Below are 20,520 nucleotides of genomic sequence, written 5' to 3' on the forward strand. Positions count from 1 at the left end.
TCGCCTACATCCTCCATATTTCTAGCTATACCCTCCTTTCTTGCGTACACTCTGTACTTCCCCGACTCTACCTTTTTTTTTTTTTTTTTTTTTTTTTTTGTCTCCGTCCAGGAAGCTCTGGCGACCCTGGCGGAGACAAGCCAGAGAATAATGGGCAGACTGGCTACCTCCTAGTGGTGTGTGCGGGCAACGTGGAGTCCCACTAGGGGCCCTGCGGCCAAATGCCAGGACACACAACAGAACCTAACGCAATATGTCATATACAACACACAACACTTTTCTGGCATTTACAGTAGTACTGTATTCCTTCACAGCGAACATATGGCGCAGATGTGGGAAACCACAGGTGGCGCCTGACCCTAATACTATGCACACTATGCACACTATGCCTCTCAGAGCCTTAAACACCTCAATCAAATCTCCTCTAAGGTGTCTAGTTTCCAAACTCTGCAACCCACATATTCGAAGTCTTTCTTCATAAGGACGCCCTTTTGCCGATCTCACCAGGCGAGTTACCCTTCTTTGCACCCTTTCAAGAAGCTCGATGTCTTTCTTTAGGTGCGGTCTCCATACTTGAACACAGTATTCCAAGTGTGGTCTAACATAAGCCTTATATAATGGGATTATCACGTCCCTATCTCTACTTGCAAAAGTTCGATAGATCATCGATAGGACACCATGGGCCTTCCTTGCAACCTGTTTACAATTCTCAGAGAATTTCATGTCTGACCGTATCGTAACACACAAGTCCCTTTCCTCCAGTACTGAGTTTAGTTGAACTCCACCAAGTGAATAAGTTTTTTTGGGATTACTGTTTCCCAAGTGTAATACCTTACACTTTGTTGGATTAAAGCCCAGCTGCCATTTTTCTGACCATTCCTGAAGTCTATCTAGGTCTCTCTGAAGAAGCTCAGCTTGACAGTGATCATTAACTACTCTACCAATTTTAACATCATCTGCAAATTTAGACATCACGCCCTCTATCCCTTCATCGATGTCGTTTATGAAAATTAAAAACAACAGTGGTCCTAATACTGATCCTTGGGGAACCCCACTTCTTACATCAACCCAATCTGAGGAATAGCCATTTATCACAACCCTCTGCCTCCTGCCCTGAAGCCATCCTTCTATCCATCTAAGGATTTTCCCAGTGATTCCAACCTGTTCCAGCTTATAAAGCAACCGCTCATGTGGGACTGAGTCAAAAGCTTTGCTGAAATCTAAATAAACAATGTCGAAATTATTCCCTAAATCCAGCTCGTGAGTAACCCTTTCGAAATAGCGAACCAGATTTGTTAAACATGATTTTCCCTTTACAAAACCATGCTGAGTATCCTTGAGAATTTCAGTTCGATCCAAATGATCCTGAATTCCACCCTTGATCATTGCCTCCATGATTTTCCCTACTACTGAAGTCAGACTGACAGGTCGATAATTTCGAACTTCACTTTTAGAGCCACCCTTATGTATGGGAGATACATTTGCACTTTTCCAATCCAAGGGAATCTCCCCAGAGTCTAGTGATGCTCGCATAATTAGCCTCAATGGTTCAATGCACTCGCTTGCCGCCTCTCTTAAGATTATAGGGTATATTCCATCAACTCCAGGAGCCTTACTGCTCTGTAGGCTCGAAAGTTTTTTCATTAAATAATCTTGCGAAATTTCAATATCATTAATTACATATTTTTTAACTTCGCTCCCACAATCTCCCATTGCCACAAAAGGCTTTTCATTTGTAAATATCGATGCAAAATAACTGTGAGTTCATCTGCAACGGCAGCTGGTGTATTTAATACTATCCCCTTTCCCTTACGTAAAGGTCCGATCTAGTTTGTCCTGCTCTTCTTGGCATTTATATATGTGAAGAATTCTTTATACCCCCCCCCCCTTTGCTCTGTTTGCTAGTGATTTCTCATAAACTGCCTTTGCCTGTCGAACCTTTTCTGTGGCTCTATTACACATCACCTTGTAGCTGTTATAGGCTTCAGTACTTTTTATTGCTCTGTAACCTTTCCATGACACCTTTTTCTGCTCAAGTAATGCGGCAACTTCACTATTCATCCAACTTGGAACACCCTTCTCGTGGAGTATTTTTTTAATGGTATATACGCATTCAAGGCATCTGTGATTAATGTTTTAAAAGCATACCACAGTTGAAATGTATTCATTCTCTGCGCGATATCTACCCAGTTAATAGAGGCCATGTAGTACCTTAAGGCATCGTAATTTCCTTTTCTGAAATTAAAACCAATTCCTTTGCCTTTTACTTCTGCTACCTCTCTCGTCATCATCCACCGTAGAACTCCGTGATCACTTCCTGCTACTGGTTCCTCTACTGTCAGCCCTGTTATGTCATCTGATTCATGGGTGATGATGAGGTCTAGGATATTCTTTTCTCTAGTACTTTCCCTGACATGTTGATATAAATAATAGTCATCTAGTTGATTTAAAAATTTTGTTCCCCATGTCGAGTTTCCTTCCCATCTACTCCAATCAATTAGAGGCAAATTGAAATCACCCATAATAAGACATTGATGCTTACTTGCCCATTCCATTTGCATGTAGAGGCTTTTGTTATAATCTGCACAATCACCTGGTCTGTAGATTACTCCTACTCGCATTATACCTTTGTTTCCAACTTTCTCACACCATACAGACTCTATACTAGCATGTGAAATGTCTGAATCCGGGAAAGCTATCGTCGCACTCAGGCTGCTTCTGATAAGAAGCATAACCCCACCACCCCTTCTATCTACCCTATCCTTCCTAAATACATTATACAAGCCGTACTGAAACTCATCATCCCCAATTTCTGGGTGGCACCACGTCTCTGTAAGCCCTATTATGTCCGCGTTACTTGTTTTAACCAGCAGTTCGAATTCGCTCATTTTATTGACGACACTTCTAACGTTACTGTATAAACAATTAAGATTTACTGTTCTTGTATATTTAACAACCCTTGAAGTTTTTTAGGCTCTCTTCCCTGATATTAGCTACCCGCTCACGTGAAATGTCTTTGCCCCCAGAACATTTAGATAATACGTCCAGTTGGGGTAACATATAAGAACTCTTAAGGTATGTGCAAGAGTTACATTGACCAATATTATCAGATAAACGCGTGTCAGTATTACCCACATCCCCCCTAACTAGCAGTTTCCCTGAACCTTTAAGGTATCCTCAATAATACTGGCAAAAACGTTTGCACCACCTTTGTTTAAGTGTATCCCGTCTCTACAAAATAAGCTGGATACTGTTTCCGTGGATAATACTTAGGCGACCCAGATTGTTTAGCCCTGCTTGAAGAGGAGGCCGAGAGTCCGCCTGGCGTTTCTGGGAGTCCTAACGATGTCGTCCATTGTGGGGGCATCTATGCGTCCGGTTATGAGTTTAGTGAATGTTAGAATATTTTGGACAATAATCTGATGTTTCCAAGGCATGACGTCTAAATTCGAGAAGAGCACTGATCTAGAGATGGTTTACTGTTTTCCTGCTATTTTATTAAACCATTTAAGGATCCAATACTCTAGTCCAAAAAATTCGATGAAGTGGATTTCAGAGACGGTGAGGACCAGATGATGGAGGAATATAATGGAATGGAATAAAGATAGCGTTGGACATATCAGATAATAAGCTGAGGACCATGTGTTCCTGTGAGCTCTTGGCGTAGCAGCTACATTGCTGCATATGTCTTCGTTTGGTAACGCTAAGGGCAGAAACACACTATCACCATCACGGGACTCTAATCATGTCCCTGTCACAGAGTAGTACTCTGTGGTCCCTGTTTAGTGTAAACAGCGAAGTTGGTCGGAGAAGAAGCGTCATCACTGTAACGTAGGGTGACCAGATTAAAAATTTGATCTCGGGGGGGGGGGGGGGTATTCATTCCTCGTTTAGGAGTACTCGCATTATCTCGCAAGAAAACCGAACAATTTTAAATAACAACCATTTTATTTCTATATTTTGTTGATTTTTACAAGTTCGTAGAATGCAAAATTAGTCAAATTTTAATAAAACTAACCGAAATAGCCTGTGCTTTAATTCGGAAAATTTTATTGCAAGAGTTATAAACACTAAAGCAAACTTTATAAATATTAACATCAAATGTTTTACATAATTGTTTATATAATACATATTCAATACATAAAATATGATTTATACTTTTCCGCTAATTATACTTTTGAGCGAATTTTCTTTAACAGTTTTTCATTTTTTAGTGCATTTCTGTAAAATTCTTTGCAAGACATATTGTGACTGGTTTGCGGCAACAGTTCTCCTTCAACATTCTTATTTCTATCCTTTTTCCTCGCGTTAAACATTGAGCTGAATACTCGCTCACTCATTGCATTTGAGGCAAAGCAAAAACAAAATTAATATTTTTTTCTGTATTACGTACTTCGTACGCATTTAAAATTTTTATCCGACGATCTGTGGTATTTTTGAGGTCTTTTGTCGCAATATTTCTACGGAATGATTTCAACAGAACATATTCTTCATACAGCAAACTGACATTGATACTGGGAATTTTAAATAAAAAATTTAAAAAAAAAGTTTGTTGCCTGAGCCTTAAAACATTACAATGAAATAAAAAAGAAGTCAAGTAGAATGTAAAAGGTTACAAAGTTAGCATAATATAAATATTCTGTAACCCCCTTTGTAAATAGGATAGAATGTTGTTTTTTTTTTGAGTCTTTAAGGGTCATTTCAACAACAACTTTATCGTCAGTTAATTCTTTCTTCCTAAATAATCACCTCAACAGGTTTTATGATTTCTGCTTTTTTAAAATTCTCCATTTCAAATGTTAAAAAGGTGTATCTTGGAAATTTTATTATAATTCCAAAAAGGGTACGTCTGGCACCTGTAACGTTTATATGTGTCATTCTCTTTGAGGAAAGCTGAAGCGAAATGAATTGCCACAGTTCATCCTCCTCTTCAGATTTTGAAAATGCATGCGCTTTTCCTATAGCCGAGAAAAGAGAGTACGCAATGGATACACGATACAAAAGAGAGTACGCAATGGATACACGATATAAACTGGAAGAGAACAGAAAAAGGCGAATTCCATCATTTACTGCAGGACTTAGAAGAAGATGAAAATCGTTTCAAGATGTACTTACGGATGAATAAAGAAGAATTTAATTTCCTATATAATCCAATTAAGGATGACATTCAAGGGCAAAATACGCAATTTCGAAATTCAATCAGCGCTAAGGAAAAAAACTAGTTGAAATACTGCAAGTTTAATTTTGAATAAGGAATTATTCTGTCAAAATACGAAACAAAAATTTTTTAATGAAATTTAACAACAACAAAAAACTACTTCTCAAACGTAAAAACTGAACTTGTAAGAAATTGTTTTGAGTTGTGCAAACTGAAGTGATCGACTTAATCCTCTAAATTTGTTAATTGTAATACTCTTGGTCTATTTTCCTCCTTTGACCAGTTTTGAGCATCTCTGTGATTGGACATTTGCAGTGAGTATGCCGAGTAGCTGGTCGAAGTGGAGGGTGCTTCGGAATAGGCACAGGTGCAACGTCTTTGATGTTGTTGTTATTTGTTTTCGGATATTCTTACTTGTGCGCTCAAAACAGATTTACTTCTAATTTAATTTTCTATTAGCATTTGCTCCATTTTCCTCTTGTCACGCCTAAAGAAATTTCTGTTCGAACAGAAAAATCTGAGTTCCTGACAATGTCATTCGGCCTTGAAACCCGACGTGTTATCTTGTGAACACAGCCAATCACAACAGTGTTCTCCGAGCAATACACTAATCGTTAAATATAGCTGCCCCCACATTTGACGTTAGACATGTATACACGTGAAGTCTCATGAAGTGATAACAGTGTGTTTCTGCCCTTAGATGCTGCTGAAATGTGAGGCCCTCATCCCACGTTAAGCCTAGGTCCTCATGTGAGATGACTTTTGCTACAGGTTCCTCTGCGATACACATTTATGTTGTTCCTTCACCTTTTGTATGTAAAGGCCATTTGAGCTGTTCTAGCAGGATTAATTTCTAGACTGATTGAACCTAGATACATTTCTAGTTGTATTTTTTAATTGGCCAGTCGATTGATGGTAGCTGCTTGATTAGGGTTAGATGATATTATGTAGAATTTAATGTCGTACGCATAAGACAGAAATTCCTGTTGTGATGTAAGGAAGGGTTCAGGGGCTGCAGCGAACAGTAAGATGGAAATGACCAATCCCTGTGGTACTCCTCTAGTGACCAGGCACCTATACTGATAGTTTTGATGAGTCGCTAGAAGCTGTCTAAGTTTCAGAATTGCTTGTAAAATTCGTAGAGCATTTTCAGTCACGTTGAAATAGCTCTCCAAGATATGTATTAATGCATCAATACTAATACTGACACGGTCATATGCTGCTTTTACATCGAAGACGACATCAAGTTGAGCTCGACCGCTGAAGGTTCTTTGTATTCTTGTGTGTCGAGCAGGTTGATACTAGTAGACCTAGCTTTGATTACTGTGTGGAGTTAGGAAGGCCTGTGTTTGCAGCAATGTGCTGTAAGTGCAGGGTTAATGGCCTTTTCGAAGGTTTCAAGAATCCACACCTGATGGCGATCAGACTGTGGTCCTTTCGGATAATTGGGTTGAATTATTGGGGGGGGGGGTGCAGTAGGGAAAAGCTAGCCAATTGTATAAGCATCCTATCAAGCGTGGATAAATTTTTGCAGGGTCTTTTCGATGTAGCTGAACTCAGTGGTGGTGTTAGTTTTGGGCTGAGAACAGTTTAAAAGCTGCAGCTCTTTCATGCGAAACTTATGGACATGAGAGGAGGGGGGAAGCAGAGCGTGTTGAAAACTGGAGAGATATATGTACACTCGTTAGCTGGAGCACGCTCAAGTATTCAAGGTCACATGGAAGGACGCCCAACCCCAGTCAAGGTCAGTCAGCAAGATTTGAGATGCGGTGACCGATAAATATAGCTGGTCGTCACTAAGGGGAGCTAGTGTTCTGTCTAGGCGGCCAGCATGGCCTGACCCGTAGAAAAAAACGCTAATTACATACAAAAATCACGCAGGAATCCCTTCACACAAAACATACACAGATGATTCCTTCTCTTACGCTGAATCTGTTGAGTCCAAAAGTAACACATCAATCGAAGATAATTCAAAAAAAAAGAACATTAATTTGCAGAGATAAAAAACGTGGACAGTCAGTTAAACAGCCCTAGACGGCACTCCTCCGTGGCCTCGCAGTGGGATACTACTTAGACTGCCAAATAACTGCTCAACACCATAATTTTGCTAGGTAGTACAGCAGGCCCCCGTTATAACGCGGTTCGCTATAACGCTGTTCTAATATTATTATTATTAATAGCCATATGGTGCAAGGAAGCCTGAGGCTTATGCTGCACTGGCCAAAAAAAAAAAAAATTCCCTATTACCCTGAGAGAGAGAAGTAGAAAGGAATCACCAAGAAAGAGAAAAATTATGATATCCAGCTCAAGACCCTGGGTGTGCCAAGCCCATACTCACCAGATGTGAGCCCCGTATCTGACTATAACTCTGTCACAGATCACTATAACGCTCTTTTACAGATTGCATTTTTGGCATATTTAACGAAATCGTTTCATTTGATGGAGTCGATAGCTTGAAAATGAATAGCAAAACAGAATTAAAACGTTTCCCACACCGACTTGAGAAATTTTCCCACGTCCGGTAAAATTTTCTCGCACGCTAATTAAATTGCAGTACAGTGACTTGTTACGTAGTTCCGAGATCAACATTTAAAAAAAAAATGATCAAGTATATTGCTTGTAATATTTGCGTTATATACATTTATCCGAAGTCTAGTCATCACTCAGTACAGTATCAAATATCGTGCGCAACGGACAGTTTACTTAAACATTGTATCATAATGCAACCAACGCAGTTACATTTTCGAAGAGCTAATTATAATGACAGATAGGAATGAAAAAGCAACAACGTCTGAGCGCAGTACGAAGACTATAAATGTAAGAAAAAGACTGAATTTGAAAATGAAATTAGACGTTTTGAAGCGAATCGATTCCGGTCAAAGACAAGCGGATGTGTGCCATAATTTAGGACTTAAATAGTAAGTTTAACTGTAAGAACAATTATAAAAAAAAATAAAGAATTAATTTTAGCAGCGGAAAAGACAGCTGTTCCACTGCAAGCAACTAGGGCTAGGCCGGCTATTAGGATTGAAATGGAAAGACTTTTAACTAATTTTATTGAAGATAATATCCAATGCAGAATTCAGTTAAGTTAAATATTATAAAAGAGAGAGAGAGAGAGAGAGAGAGAGAGAGAGAGATTAGCCAATATGATGATCTGAAGAAAACTTAACTGGAAAAAAAAAAAAAAAAATGTGGAACCATTTAAAACTAGTAAGGACTGGTTGAATAGATTTAAAATCCAGGGAAAAGCCGCAAGTGCAGAAGGAGCCGAAACTTTCAAAAAAAAGCTTGTTAAAATTATTGAAGAGGGATATTATGTATTATACTTCTCAACAAGTTTTTAACATAGATGAAGCAGGACTTTTGTGGAAACGAATGCTTAAAAGAAGTTTCATATTGAAAGAAGAAAAAACATGCCAGGTTTCAAAGCGGCGAAGGATCGGTTGATTTTATTGTTGGGCGCTAACGCTGCGGGGGATTTAAAATTAATATCCTTTTTAGTTTATTTGGAAGAGGGCCAAAGTTCAACCCAGAATCGACACATTTTTCATGATTAAATTCATTAATTAAATTAAATCAATTTAGATCAATTAAATTCATGATTTTAATTGGAATTAAGTTTAATTTCGATACGTAATAGTTACCACATAATTATATACGTATGTAATGCAGAATATTTTATATGTACAAATATTTGAATATTAAATATTTTGACCAACATTTGTGCATCTTTTCACTACCGTTTATTACTGATTAGGAAATACCCTATGGCACCGACCGCAACTCACAAATACATATGTTACCTTATGGGATTATGGCGCTCGCTTACCGCGGATTCACTTAGCGCTCTGTTTTTACGGAACGAATTATCAGCGTTAAGCGGGGGGTCACCTGTAGTTGGTCATGCGGGAACTATTTTCTTTTGTGGGCAGTTGAGAGTTGGGGGTCATCCTCTGACCTACAGAAAATTACTTAGATTTACTTTCTAGTTCTTGTGCAGTCTTTCTGGGAGGTGGAGAAGCTCGGCAGCCATCCCTTCTCTTAAGTGCACTTGTGTTAGGGGGGTTCAACTTCAGTGGTGGAGATGAATGAATCATGTTGACACCATCACAATACCAAAAGAAAGAGCTCCACGTCAAAGAAGAATCTGTAGTAATGTCCAGAAATTCTTCCTTGACGCGTCAGTTCTTATTTGTGTTTCGTCGATAACAAAAAAAAAAAAAAACTATTATTCAGACCTTCTGTCACGGGCTCGAACGATCCTAGTGTTAAATTTTGGTGGTCTGTTGAGACCATTGTTAAGAATATTACTTCGGTACACAGTGGTGGATTAAGGATAGTTGGGGGCCCTAGGCAAAATATATTTGGGGGTCCCCCAAAAAATAATAATAAAAAAAAAGAATAAAAAAAAAAATAAATAAAAGTTAGGTGGTAAATAAATGAAATTTTGTACTTTTGAATTTTTTGCTTAAATTTTCGCTTAAATTAATCAAGATTTTTATGATGTTTACTGAAAACAATCTACTTTAGAACACTATAGGAAAATGTCTTGGGGCCCCAAAAGCCTGGGGCCCCTAGGCACGTGCCTCATTGCCTTAATGGGTAATCCGCCACTGTCGGTACATACCCCTAAGGACATCAAAAAGTCTGCACAGGCGCGTGCACACAAAAAAAAAAGCAGCCTAACCAGACCAACCTTACTCCTCTTTTCTATAACTTATGGCAGTTGTTGCCCGCCCCCACTACAACATGCATGGACCAGGGAAGCTGAAAATAATATTAATTAAAAATTAAATTCAATAAAATATAATGAAAAACAAATTGTGCATTTCTGATATTTGACTACCAAAAAATCCTTGTTACGATACTGATTGAACTATTATAATGGTTATTTATAATGGATAATCTTAACGGATAGTTATTTATAACGGATTATCCAAAGGTCTCAGGTGTTTTCAAGAGATAGAAATGAAGCTCTTGTAAACTTTCTCAGGAAGTTTACAAGAGCGTTACGCAAAGTGATTACAAGTTTTGCGGAGCTCAGATGAACTTAGGTCTCACCCTGAGGAAGCAGTTCAAAATTACACCAGCTAAACGCTAATGTAGTTCGGACGCATTATGGCCATGTTGCCCTTGGACCATAAACCCCACAAACAAACAATCCAGTAGTAGTAGTAGTAGTAGTGGCACATGATGCAAGAAAGCAAGTGTAGGAGCTTATGCAGCATCAGCCAAAAAAAAAAATATATATCACACCATTCCCTCCAAATGCCTGTCCAGTTCCTCCTTAAATTTATTTAACCTATCAACTTCCACAACGACAGATGGAAGTTTGTTCCAGCAATTAACCACCCGCTGGCTAAAGGCAAATTTCCGCACATCTATTCTACATCTGTCCTTTCTTAATTTGAACTTATGTCCCCGTAGGTTCGTAATCTGAACAAGTGGAAGGATCCCATCAGAATTCAGCGTGCTCAACCCATTCGAGGCCTTATAGACCTCAATCAGATCACCGCGCAGGTGCCTAGTCTCCAGCCACTGCAATTTGCAGAACTTAAGCCTCTCTTGGTAAGAGTATCCCTTCATTCCCCTCACCAATCGTGTTGCTCTTCTCTGTACACGCTCAAGCAAATCTACATCCTTCCTAAAATGAGGCCTCCAGACCTGTACGCAGTACTCAAGGCGTGGCCTGACCATTGCCTTATACAGAGGGACAATCACCTCCTTTTCCCTGCTAGCAAAATTCCTATATATCATTGACAAAACCCCATGACCTGCCCTAGCAGCCTGTCTGCATTGCTCAGAAAACTTCATATCTGACTGCACAATTACTCCCAGGTCTTTTTCATTTTCTACCACCTTAAGTGTAGTACCACACAGTTGGTACGTTTCTCTGGGGTTACTTCTACCCATATGCAGTACTTTGCATTTGTCAAGGTTAAACTTCAGTTGCCACTTCTTAGCCCATCTGCCCAAATTATCTAGATCCTGTTGCAGTAGCTCACTGCCATTACTGTCATTAACAACCCTGACAACCTTTGTGTCATCTGCAAACTTCGACATTAAGCCTGATATACCTTCATCAATATCATTGATAAATACACAAAACAACAGTGGACCCAACACCGAACCCTGTGGGACTCCACTAATAACATTAGTCCACGAAGAGCAGCACCCATTGATTACCACCCTCTGTCTCCTCCCACTTAACCATCCTTTATTCCATTGTAGCAACTTCCCTTAATACCATTCTGCTCCAATTTGTACAGTAGTCTTCCATGCGCAACAGTGTCAAAAGCTTTCCTGAAATCCAAGTATATGATATCAAAATTATTTTTTGCATCCAGTTCCTTTGTGACCACATCATAATAACCAATCAAATTTGTCAGACAAGACTTTCCCTTAACAAACCCATGCTGTGTTTGAATTATTGCTGCAGTCTTGTCTAGATGATCCTGCAATGCATCTTTAACCAGTGACTCCATTATTTTACCCGGAACAGAAGTTAAACTAACTGGTCTGTAATTACTCGTGTCACCCTTCGATCCACCTTTGTGAATTGGGGACACATTTGCACATCTCCAGTCCGTGGGAACCTCCCCTGAGTCCAAGGATGCTCTCATAATTATGGCTAAGGGTTTGCTTAGTTGCTTTGCCGCCTCCTTTAAAATAACTGGATAGATCCCATCCACCCCAGGTGCCTTTCTTATGTTTAACTTCAACAATTTCTCCTCCACTTTGCTCTCAGTTATTACAAAATCATTAAGCACACTGCTACAATTTGATAACCCTCTTCCATTTTCAAATTGTAATAATTCCTCACGTGTGAATGTAGATGCAAAATACTCATTCAGTTTGTTTGCTATCTGAGCAGGATCATCAACAGTCGAACCATCGATGTCAAGTGGACCAATCAGATTCATCCCCTTCCTTTTAGAGTTTATATAAGTAAAAAAAATCCTTGCTGTTTTTCTTAGCATCTTTTGCCAAAGATTTCTCGTAATCCGCCTTCGCCTGCCGAACCTCCTTTGTGACCTGATTACAGACTAGCTTATATCTGCCACAGGCTTCTGCGTCACCTGATAATTTATATGCATCCCATGCATTTTTCTTCTCTTTCACGAGTCTCATTAGTTCATTTGATAACCATTTAGGCCTAAACCTTGAACGATATTTCTTAATCGGTATATAAAGTCTAGTAGCTTCCACGATTAATTCCTTGAATGCTTCCCACTTAGAATTTACTGTTGGTAACATCGTCAGTTGATCCCACCGTACAGAATTTAAAAACTGTCTGAGATCACTGTACTCCCCTTTACGGAAGCAAAAACCCTTTCCTTTACCCCTGACGGTAGTTACCTCTTTGAGTAAATTCCACTTCAGCACACTGTGATCACTGCCACCTAGTGGTTCCTTTATCTGCAAATTCTTAATACACGAATGATCACTGCTGATAACCAGATCAAGAGTGTTACTTTCTCTGGTTGCCTCTCGAACATGCTGCTGCAGAAAACAATCATCCAATAAATCCACAAAAGTCTGACTAGCGTGTGAGTGACCAACCCATGGTTTGATCGGTTTCTTCTTTCTTTCTGTATTCAAGAAAAAATAAATACTAATTTCATACCTGAAGTATTTGTTCATTTGATTACAGTTATGGATTTATAATGGTCTCATTAATAAAAAGAAACTGTGTACCTTATGTCTTCTAGATTACGAAACAGTAACAATAAAATACTAGTTAACATTAAATTTTAGTAGATGATGAAAAAATAAATGACTAATAAGACTTACATGATAAAGTTATACTAATCAATACCCAGGTAAATAATGCACCTTCCCTTTAAATTTATGGTTATGAATAAACAAACAGGATACTGAGACTGAAATAAAAAAAGTTTTAATACTGTAATACAAATGCAAGAAAACTAATTTTTTTCTTATTTCCTCCTAGACTACCTACACTGATAAAGGCCCCAAGGTAAGTAGGTGCTAATATTATATTTATATCGTAATGAAGTAATCGTATTTTTTAAGGTTGATTATCACATAAAAGTCAAAATAATGCAGTGAACACACAACTGAACTAGATAAAACTTTTAAGATAATATACACCGATGAGCCAAAACATTATGACCACCTACCTAATATGACGTTGGTCCTCCATGTGCAGCCAAAACAGTTCTTAACCGGCGAAGCATGAATGCTACAAGATTTCCAAATGTGTCTTGTGGTATCTGGTACCTACACGTAACCAGCAGATCCTTCAACTCCTGTAAAGTTCGTGGTTGAGGCGCCGCAGATCGGAGTTGCTGTTCCAACACAAACCACAGATGCTCAATGGGATTGATGTCTGGGGAATTTGAAGGCCAGGGCAATACTTGGAAGTCTTCCTCATGTTCCGCTAACCAGTCACGAACAATCCGGGCGGTGTGGCATGGCGCATTATCCTGCTGAAAGACGGCACCGCCAGAGGGAAAGACCGTTGCCATAAAAGGGTGTACCTGGTAGAAATCCCCGGAGACAGCTCCGGGGATTTCTCCCATCTCCGCTGATGTTTAGGTAAAAAAAAAAAAAAAAACTATTATTTTTAGGCCACTCGAATAATTAAATTCATCTGCCGTGCTGTGTGTTTTATGTCTGTTAATTGCGTGTGTTCTATGGTTGATTTGTCTGTTTTTCTGGACGAAAAACCCCAGTTTCTGGAGGGAAAATCTTGCTATCTACGCCTGAGATCGACTAACTCAGCCACGGAATCAAAAAAGCCCGTTAAAGTTCCTCGCGTCATCGACGGGATTCGAACCCGGGCATTTTCCACCCTGTGTGGGGAGGACGGTGACGCTACCACTCAGACACTGATGTTTAGGTAGGTGGCAGAAGTCACAGAGCCTGGCACATGGATGACTGGACCGTTATCCCAACAGAACATCGTCAAAAGAAAACCGCCGCCACTGGCTTGTGTTCGTCCCACGGTACATCCAGCCCCCACCTCAGGTAAACGACGCACACGCACCACCCGGCCATCCACATGGTGCAACAGAAAACGTGATTTATCGGACTAGACGACCTTCTTCCAATCACTCAAGGTCCAGTTTCGATGCTCGCGTGCTCATTATAGGCGCTGTCGTCGGTGAACTTTGGTTAGATGGGCACTCGGAGCGGCCTGCGGCTACGCAGCCCCATTTTAAGCAGGGTTCGATGTATTGTGTTGTGACACATTACTCCCGTCACCAGCATTCCAATTACCGGCGAGTTGTGCCACAGTCGCCCTTCTGTTTCCACGTATTGTCCGGGAGAGAGCCTTTGTTCCCCTCGAGTATCGAAGAGCCGTGGTCGTCTAACACCCCGCCGGCGGTTCGTGGGTGTTCCTTCCTCGGACCACTTCCGGTAGGTACTAACCACGGCTGACCGTGAGCATTCCACCAGCGGTGCCGTTTCGGATATGCTCTGACCGTCTGCGCGGTAGCACAGTGGTATCGTCACTGTCCTCCGCACACCGGGTGGAAAAGGCCCGGGTTCGAATCCTGTCGATGACGCGAGGAACTTTAATGGACTTTTTTCATTCCGTGGCTCAGTTAGTCGGTCTCAGGCGTAGATAGCAAGGTTTTCCCCCCAGAAACTGGTGTTTTTCGTCCAGCAAAACAGACAAATCCATCATGGAACGCACGCAATTAACAGACATAAGACACAGTAACGGCAGATGTATTGAATTATTCGGGTGGCCTAAAAATAAGTGTGTATTTTTTTTTTTTTTTTTTTTTTGATATGCTCTGACCCTGTCGTCTAGCCATTACAATTTGGCCTTTGTCAAACTCCCTTAAGTCCGCTGCCTTTACCATCTGAATAACAAGAGTAACACTGAATAACGGAGCTCAGTATCAGGTGTTTTTTATACCGAGTCCCGACCCGCGCACGCTCGTAGTTTACCTGCAGTTGCTTCGATTTGCGTAACGAATCGCTGGTCAATGTTTTGGCTCATCGGTGTATATGAGATATATAAAAGCAATACAGAGTATAGCTTGCTTTTATATTTGTCGAGTGCATTAAATCTGTGAATTAGATCAACACTATTTAAAGAGGAAACAATCGTTGGAAGCCCAGGTACAGCATGTAGAATTGGCGGAGAAGGAACTTCCGCAATCTCTAAGAGCAAAACTGCTTTATGGGACTTGTATATAAGAATATTGTCATGTAGAAGCAAGACAGCTCGTGCCAACTTTCCTCTTTCTATTCCATTATGACCCTCTTAAATTTCTGAGAACAGCGGCATAGGCACCCCAGTGATTGTTTCTTTATGGGGAGTGTAGTTTATCGAGGGTTATTCATGGAAGGAATAAAAAAAAAATCCTTCCATATCTCAAAAACACTGCCGACGAATTCCCTGAATTGATTTCGTCTAAAGGAAGACAAACAAATCCTTAGATTTTAAAAGGTGAGTAACAATGTATATTTGTGTACAAATATGTATGAAATAAATTATAAACATATTTTGATAATATACTGGTATTTATTCATGTCTTTCTAGCCCTAACTACGTGTTTGATTCAAGTTTCCGATTTTACATTCGGCGTAGAAGCCGAGCTTAAATTTTTAGACTATTGTTTAGTGCATCAAATGTCGACTTATACAATGGAATGTACGGTAATTTTCGTTACAAAATGACTTTTGTAGTTCATAATAATATGAATGCATACAACATTGTTATATCTGTTCGGAAATACAGATACATAAATTTAGTACGGCACTGCTAAATCTATGGGGAAATGTATCGAATGAGACTAGAACTGATAAACATAATCAGTAGTCCGTAACCTTGACTGTAATAAGAGATGTCCTCCGAATTTGCCAATATCAGTCTAAACAACATTACTTGCTTTCTCAACTTACTGTATTTTGTAATCAGTTTTGTCCAGAAATTGTACACTTCGATGAATCTGACCCATTATACAGCAGCAACACTGAATTTTTTTTTTTTTTTTTTTTTCGTTTAATCGCAGAAGGTACAGAATATCGAGATGGTCGCTATGCAAAGTTTTATCTAAAAATTGCAATCAAGTAAAATCTACACCAATTATGAGATTATGAAAAGAGTGAACCAGTTAGATGGCAATCTGCCTACAAAAATATAGCAAATTGTGTTGGAGGTGTACTGACAAGTTAAATGCCGTTACTGCATAGAAATTCGTTGCATCGATGATTCTTCACCAAAAAAAAAAACCAAAATGCTCCTAATATGACGTCCCTCTGTATAGCATCTCGAGCGTGAATAAATTTTATTTCAATGCTGCAATTAACAAGGCCAACCTGTTAGCCATTGACCCTATCAGTTGATCAGAAGGCATGGATTATCATTGCAGATTTATTAATTTTTTTGGTTTGAATTTACTCAAAATTCTGTGTTTATGAGCAGTTTTGTGCATGATGTGTGGGCTCATCCGTGGGCTCCCCCCCCACCCCAATCCCAGATATTTTGTTTCTGGGAATTGTCTTTTCGTGTGTTCTTTTAGTGACATTAATTATAGCCCGATTACTGCTACTTACTGTTTCTTACTAATCTAATATTAAAAATATCAAGAGATTCCTTTTATAATATTAGCATATGTTCTTTTAGGTAGTAAGGAATATGTGAAGTAAAATGATTGTTGTTTACGTAAGACGAAGTATGATAAAGATGGCATAATCAATAGGCAAGCATCAGTAATGGAATGACCATATTGCAAGATAGTGTTACAGCAACCATGAATAATACAATAATTAATACATAAGTTCAAGTGAAATTAAGGTATTTTTCATAGTAACTAAACACAAAATATAAATAAATAAATAATCTTTATTATTAGAGATGTACATAGTATTGATTACAATACATGACTAGTTTTGCTCATCATAGTTACAGACCAAGAGAATTACACTATCAATAAAGAACTTACGATTACTTGGATGGCTAAAGGTTATTCATAACCAAACATTATAAGTTACTTCAACCTATACTACAGGCTCCAATACGGTATTATGTACAGTATAGTACCTTGTATGGATTAAATAGTATGAACCAGAGCTGTTATGCTCAATAAAAAATTAAGAATAAAGATATTTGAACTTTAATAGCTGCACTGTAATTTTCACAAAATACAGAAGAAAGGTTATTTTAAACAGCAACAGTATAAGTAAATGAATAAAAATATTACTTCACTGAAATAGGAATTAAGTATGAACGGCAGTTGACTACGAGTAATTGATGCAGGTGTTTGGAGTGGTTTGGAAGAAAGAGTGGCAATACAGATGTGATACAGTCAGAAAACTAGAACCCACAGAAACGAACATAGAGCAGAAGCTGAACGATGAGCAATACAGTGAATTTGTAATAGAGTGGGAGATAGGTTAATAACACTATACATATAATGTGTGTGTGTGTGTGTGTGTGTGTGTGTGTGTGTGTGTGTGTGTGTGTGTGTGTGTGTGTGTGTGTGTGTTCAATAAACACACTACAGTGTTTATTGAACAGTATTCAAACTGTTCGATAAACACTAGTATATACTGTATTTTAAAGAACCGATGTAATGTTTAATCCAGAGGTTCCCAAACTTTCTTGGTTCACGGCGCCTTAGTGTCTCAGTAATTTTTTCACGGCGCTCCTAGGCCAAAAGAAATACCAAACAGTTCCGGTTATTAAGTAGTTAGATCCAAAAACTTAATAAGTAATGTTGAAACTGTCAACTACCTCAAGCCTAGTAATTCGCGCGGTGTCCGACAGATGTCGATTATCACTGTGTTTTCCTCGAAAATGTAAAATATCTGTAAAAATGTAAAAGTTTGGGAACCGTTGGTATAATCAATAATTTGATGGCATTAATCTGATCTGACTCTTTTCTATCTATTACTTATTTCATATATATATATATATATATATATATATATATATATATATATATATATATATACACACATATATCTCGAACGTTCTTTTGATTTTTTTATATATGGTCCTGTCCCAGAGACAGCGAAAGCAAGGGAACTTAAACCATATACCTAAAAGGAACCCTAGCATCTTGAAGCCCCCCCCCCCCACCACAGACATTCATTTATACTGGTCGTACTTGAACTTCTGAAACATATTTACCCTAGGGGCTCACATCTGGTGAGTATGGGCTTGGAATACCCAGGGTTCCTGAGCTGGAAATCATCATTCTTCTCTTTTCTTGGGGATTCTCTCTCTCTCTCTCTCTCTCTCTGAGTAACTAGGGAATTTTTTTTAGCTGGTGCAGCATAACCCTCAGGCTTCCTTGCACCATACACCTAATAATAATAAGCTTCACATTCCGTAATCTTCTTTACTATGGAAAGGGTGAGCAAAAGGAACCAATGGGTGTATATTCTCATTATGAGCAGCATAGCTTTCAATCATTTCTTCAACTTGTATATGAAAAGACGCCGCTCTTTTGTATGGTGATTAATACCAGTTTCTCTATAAAGACCAATCAAAAGAACAACAATGATAAGACCGTGGAGAGCTAACTCAGACGTTCACGACGAGCTCCCCCTCATTTGTATATGCGTTTCATGTGTCCACATGGAGATGTGAAGGTTAAAAAAGGAACAAGTCAATTCTAACGTATAATAAATCAAAGAAATAAAAATTTAATAAAACAAAAGAATTTTTACTAATTTAATTTGCAGAAGTTTTTACAACTATTAAAAATCAATTTAATTGCTTCAAAAATGTAAAATTAAGGACTTGGCTGGATCCCCCCCCCCGCCTTAAGAACTGGGTAGAGGTGCTGTATTCCTCCATTCCCCTCTCTTATCAGCCTGAACATAGGGGCCCTTCAACAGTTAAAAACAAGCATAAGTGATATACCCACTGGTGTGCAAAACTTAAAGACCAACACTATTTCTAAAGGTTACAACCACAAAATCTTAACTTAAGGTACTCTACTGGCGAGAGTAGATTCAGTCTCAGCAGCGATTCTGGACGTCAGCTAATCTAGCGGGAGTTTGGCACACGGTATTACCCCGCAAACATCACTGAAAGGGATCCATATGGCGGTCGACGTGTTCTCGTCTGGGGAGGCGTTATCTTGAATGGACGTACACAACTCCAAATACTGGAAGACGCTACTCTACTGAGGTAATCCTTCCCCGTGTGCGTCTGTTCCGAGGTGCCATTGGCCCGAGTTCGTGTTTATGGATGATAATGCCACACCACATCGAACTGCAGCTGTTGATATGCTTTTGGAAAGTGAGGACATTGTTCTTATTGATTGGCCTGCCCGTTACACCGATCTAAATCCCATCGAACACATATGGGACGCAAGAGAGACGCCTAGCGGCACGTTCACACCCACCAGAAAATGTTCACCAGCTGAAGATGGCACTGGCAAAGGAATGGACGATGTTACCGCAAGAACGTATCAACAATATTGTTCTAGGTATGGACAGGCGGTGCAAAGCCTGCATCGACATTAGGGGTGGCCATATCTCCTACTAAAGACTACCTCTTCCCTTTGTTCCATCTTTGGCAGTGATGTATCTGTATCATGGCATCCAGTGCTATGTTGCCATTTTTGAATAAAGTCCCTCTGTACAGTTTTGTTTCCGTTGTGTCGGTGTTGTTTCCTCTATCATTTCTGTACCTCACGAGGTTCCTTTGGTATGCTTTTCTCATATCCAGGCCACTCTTATGAGAAGCTACAAGTGAAAACCTGACTGATTCTTAAATTTTGCACACCAGTGTCTTTTTCAGTACGTGAAAGTCTTGCAGCTAGGATCCAGTAGATTCCACTCCAACACTAAGTCATCAAACTCTTGATGATTATGAAAATGTAGCGCGTTACTCGAACAGGCTTATGAGGTGTAATCCCAATTATCCTGTTCACCACATTCATCCAATTCTGAAGAAGGAACTCTGAGAAGTGGATTTGGGTCTTCACTGAGTGGCACCGAAGCAAAAGAGAATAATACACTACAGCTTTTCAATCAGCAGACTCTTTACACTTTGATATATCCACCATACAAAAGTCGTCATGATTGTTTGTAGGCTCTCTCCATATTCGAGGCAAAAGGCATACATTTACAACTACCTCGAAACTATCCCTCCAATTTTGACCTGAAACTGTCGTTGCGAAACTGAGATGCCTCACTTCTCTTGATAACCCGTACGCACAAATTAGGCTCATATGCACTGCAAAACTTGGTGCCACCAACAATGTTATGCTTCACTGGGTTCAGATCAATATTATGCTGTTCACATCAATATTATGCTTGGTGCCACCAACAATGTTATGCTTCACTGGGTTCAGATAAACATCAATGTTATGCTTCACTGGGCTCAGATTAAGAACCTGAGGGGGCACAGATTC

General features: G+C 39.3%; 1 protein-coding gene across 2 annotated transcripts in view; it reads left to right on the forward strand.

The window, feature by feature from the left end:
* Hpd (4-hydroxyphenylpyruvate dioxygenase) overlaps positions 1-20,520 on the forward strand; it is a 226,831-nt gene that overhangs the window by 25,931 nt on the left and 180,380 nt on the right. For both annotated transcript variants that reach the window (XM_090373561.1, XM_090373562.1), the window contains exon 2: positions 13,116-13,142. In XM_090373561.1, coding sequence (XP_090229687.1) covers positions 13,116-13,142 — 27 coding nt within the window. The remainder of the gene's footprint in view (positions 1-13,115; positions 13,143-20,520) is intronic.

The sequence above is a fragment of the Mastigoproctus giganteus genome, chromosome 5, assembly GCF_048544385.1.
Source record: "Mastigoproctus giganteus isolate SK-2022 chromosome 5, ASM4854438v1, whole genome shotgun sequence".
Classification (NCBI taxonomy): Eukaryota; Metazoa; Arthropoda; class Arachnida; order Uropygi; family Thelyphonidae; genus Mastigoproctus; species Mastigoproctus giganteus.